We start from the raw sequence: 2,724 nt of genomic DNA, 5'->3' as shown, positions 1-2,724 counted from the left end.
ACTTCAATTATTCTTCATATTCTCATAAGAATCTTTAACACACTGACAGATATTTGACACTTTAATTAGAATTGCACATTATACTCTTCATAGCCAGAAAAATCTTCTTTCTTACAGTAAAAAATATACAAGCATTAACATGTATTATTACTTTTAATGTAATTATTACTAAAATGTAACTTTAAGATTAATTTTGTACCATATGTAGAACCATAAACTTTACTATTAGGCCTTCCCATGGTGACAAACTTTTAAATAACAGAAATAGCTGTTAAAATTAGAATGCATATATCTGTTACAGAGGTTAGTCCAGGGTGGAAACCAGGCAATATTTCACATTATTTGGAGATGGGGAATTGAATCCTCTTTCCTGGCAAGTGCAGATAAAGTGCTAGTGAGTACAGAAAGGGAGGTGCAACCTCTGTTTTGTGTTTCTTCCCCACGTTCTTCGAAGGTATCGTAAGTATCAAGAATTCACAGATTTTATTTTTCTAAGATGTCAGTACATACAGAAGCATGAAGCTGAATATGTGGCTTTTACCATTTCTCTCTCAGTTCAGAAAGAGGCATGATTAGTGACGAAAACAAGTCACTGTTCACCCTTCCACTTGTCAGCCCAGGGCACCTGGGCAGTTCTGCTACCACTAGCTCGGCCCTGCTGGGAACAAGGAGGGGAGCAAGGAGCTCTGCTATGGAAACCAGCTCACTGAGATGCTGCACCAGGTACCCAGGGCGGGATGAGGTTCCAAAAAATAAAGCTATCTTTCAGGGTTTTATCTTACCCATGACACCTTAATGAATGAGATGAAATATACACTTTGAAAATCTTGAGTTATATGCAGCTTTTCATATTAAAAAAATTCTAACAAAAAAGATAATTACTACAATAATATTTCTATCACACGATGCACAGTAATCAAGGACAAGACAGGGATATTTAGATGAAACCAATCTATAAGCCAAAGATCTCATTTTATCCATCACTTCTAGCCCTTCTCTCTCAGTCCTTAAATCACTGAAAATGTCTTCTCATTTTGCTTTTCATAGAAGTGCTAATAAACAATATAATATCTAGAATTTACTGAGCAGAAAAATGAACAAGAACAAGTGCCTGAAGTCAATAAATTAGGACTAGAATAAGCATGAGCTATATAGATGATCTCCGGACACTCTTAATACTTACAAGGAGTAAGAGTTGTCCATACTACTTAACTATTAGCTTCCAATGAACACATGAATAGTTTTATAGACAGATGAACCTAATCTGCCACTAAAAGAGGAGCAGAACATATACTTTCATGAATAAATGATTTTTTAGCATGGATATGAAAATGTATTTGCTATTTATTTTTTAAGGAAAAATGAACTTCTACAATTCATGAATTCATTTATAATGACAGATTGAATTGAAATACATTTGAGATGAATTTAGAGTAAAAGAAATGATATGTGTGTGAATATTAAATGATAAATTCTTATAGGTACAAGGGATATGACAGGTAGAAGTACAAATAAATCAAGGGAGATAACAAAAGACAACTGTAAAGTCTGAAAAACAGATAATTATACTTAAATGAAAAAATAAAAGACTATTTAATGGGGGGAAAAGGTAGGAAAAACAGTTACTACCAAAAATATGCCATCAACTCAGCATATGATGGCAGTTGTAGGTTTTAAAAGGCTTGGGGAGGAAGAAGATATAAGGAGAATTTGAATGGAGCAAGAAAAGGTGAGAAATTGATGTAGTGTGAGGGACTCAGGAGAACGCACTGGAGAATAAGACTGTCTTTGCATATTTCAATAACTAAAACACACAGCAATTGACAATGCAAGCAGTATTTATAAAGCAATGTTCAAACATACCCTTTCAAGTAATGAAAGTGTAGCTTTTAGAGCACCTTCAGGTCGTCCAAAGGGAAAGCAGTATCTTCAAAAACAAAAAGAAGAACAATAAAGTCAAACATTTAATATCCAAACTGCTAAATAATTCCCTCTTCTATTACCTGGCATGATTGGAGAACAATGAAAAGTGATTAAAATAGCTTTGACCCATCTGGGAAAGTGTTAACTGCTGTAGTTTACCTAGTCCCATGATTTAAATGTCTTAAACTGGAAGGGTGTAAACTGTGATGAAAAAGGTTCTAAAGTTTTAGTGATACATGTACAGAAAGGCCATAGTAATCAAACAAAAACCACTACACTCCTGAGTACAGGGATACTTAAAATGCATTTCTTGAAAATTTCTTGTCTAAGGTGTTGTTATTCAAGCTCTATTAGAGATCAAATGAAATGACTTCCCCCTTTCTTCCTGTATGTATGTGTGGATTAAGATGAGAACACACACATCATGGACATAACTTCTAGGACGAACGAGTTTCCAGCTCCCTGTTTTCCTGTCACTTGCCTGTCTATCCTGGTGTCTAACTCTCCAACCTCCCCACAAAACACACAAACTGTCTGCAGTGCTTTTGCTGGAAATATCATTTATCCAGAGTATCTCTCAGCCCATGTATTCCAAATACACACCCACAACGAGAGGGCAGGTTGTGCAGAAGTTCTGAAGTCAGGGTCAGAGGCTGGGAGAGTGAAGGCTTCTCAGAAGTTAGTTGCTATGTGGTAGTGATAGGTTTATTGCTCTTTACAAGGAGGTCCCTCTTCAGGTCACTTTCCACTTCAAGAGTACAGAATGTCAGGGCCACTTCATCCAGCTGGAACTCCTTGCTT

At 36.0% G+C, this 2,724-nt stretch overlaps 1 protein-coding gene across 1 annotated transcript in view; it reads right to left on the bottom strand.

Moving 5' to 3' along the window:
• The window catches only part of CADPS2 (calcium dependent secretion activator 2), a 472,387-nt gene that overhangs the window by 103,702 nt on the left and 365,961 nt on the right, over window positions 1-2,724 (bottom strand). The window contains exon 16 of the mRNA XM_015588309.1: window positions 1,864-1,927. Within this exon, the coding sequence (XP_015443795.1) occupies window positions 1,864-1,927 (64 nt within the window). The remainder of the gene's footprint in view (window positions 1-1,863; window positions 1,928-2,724) is intronic.

Source organism: Pteropus alecto, unplaced genomic scaffold, assembly GCF_000325575.1.
Source record: "Pteropus alecto unplaced genomic scaffold, ASM32557v1 scaffold22, whole genome shotgun sequence".
Taxonomy (NCBI): domain Eukaryota; kingdom Metazoa; phylum Chordata; class Mammalia; order Chiroptera; family Pteropodidae; genus Pteropus; species Pteropus alecto.
The sequence above is the reverse complement of the archived record's forward strand: the minus strand, read 5'-3'. Positions and strand labels throughout refer to the sequence as shown.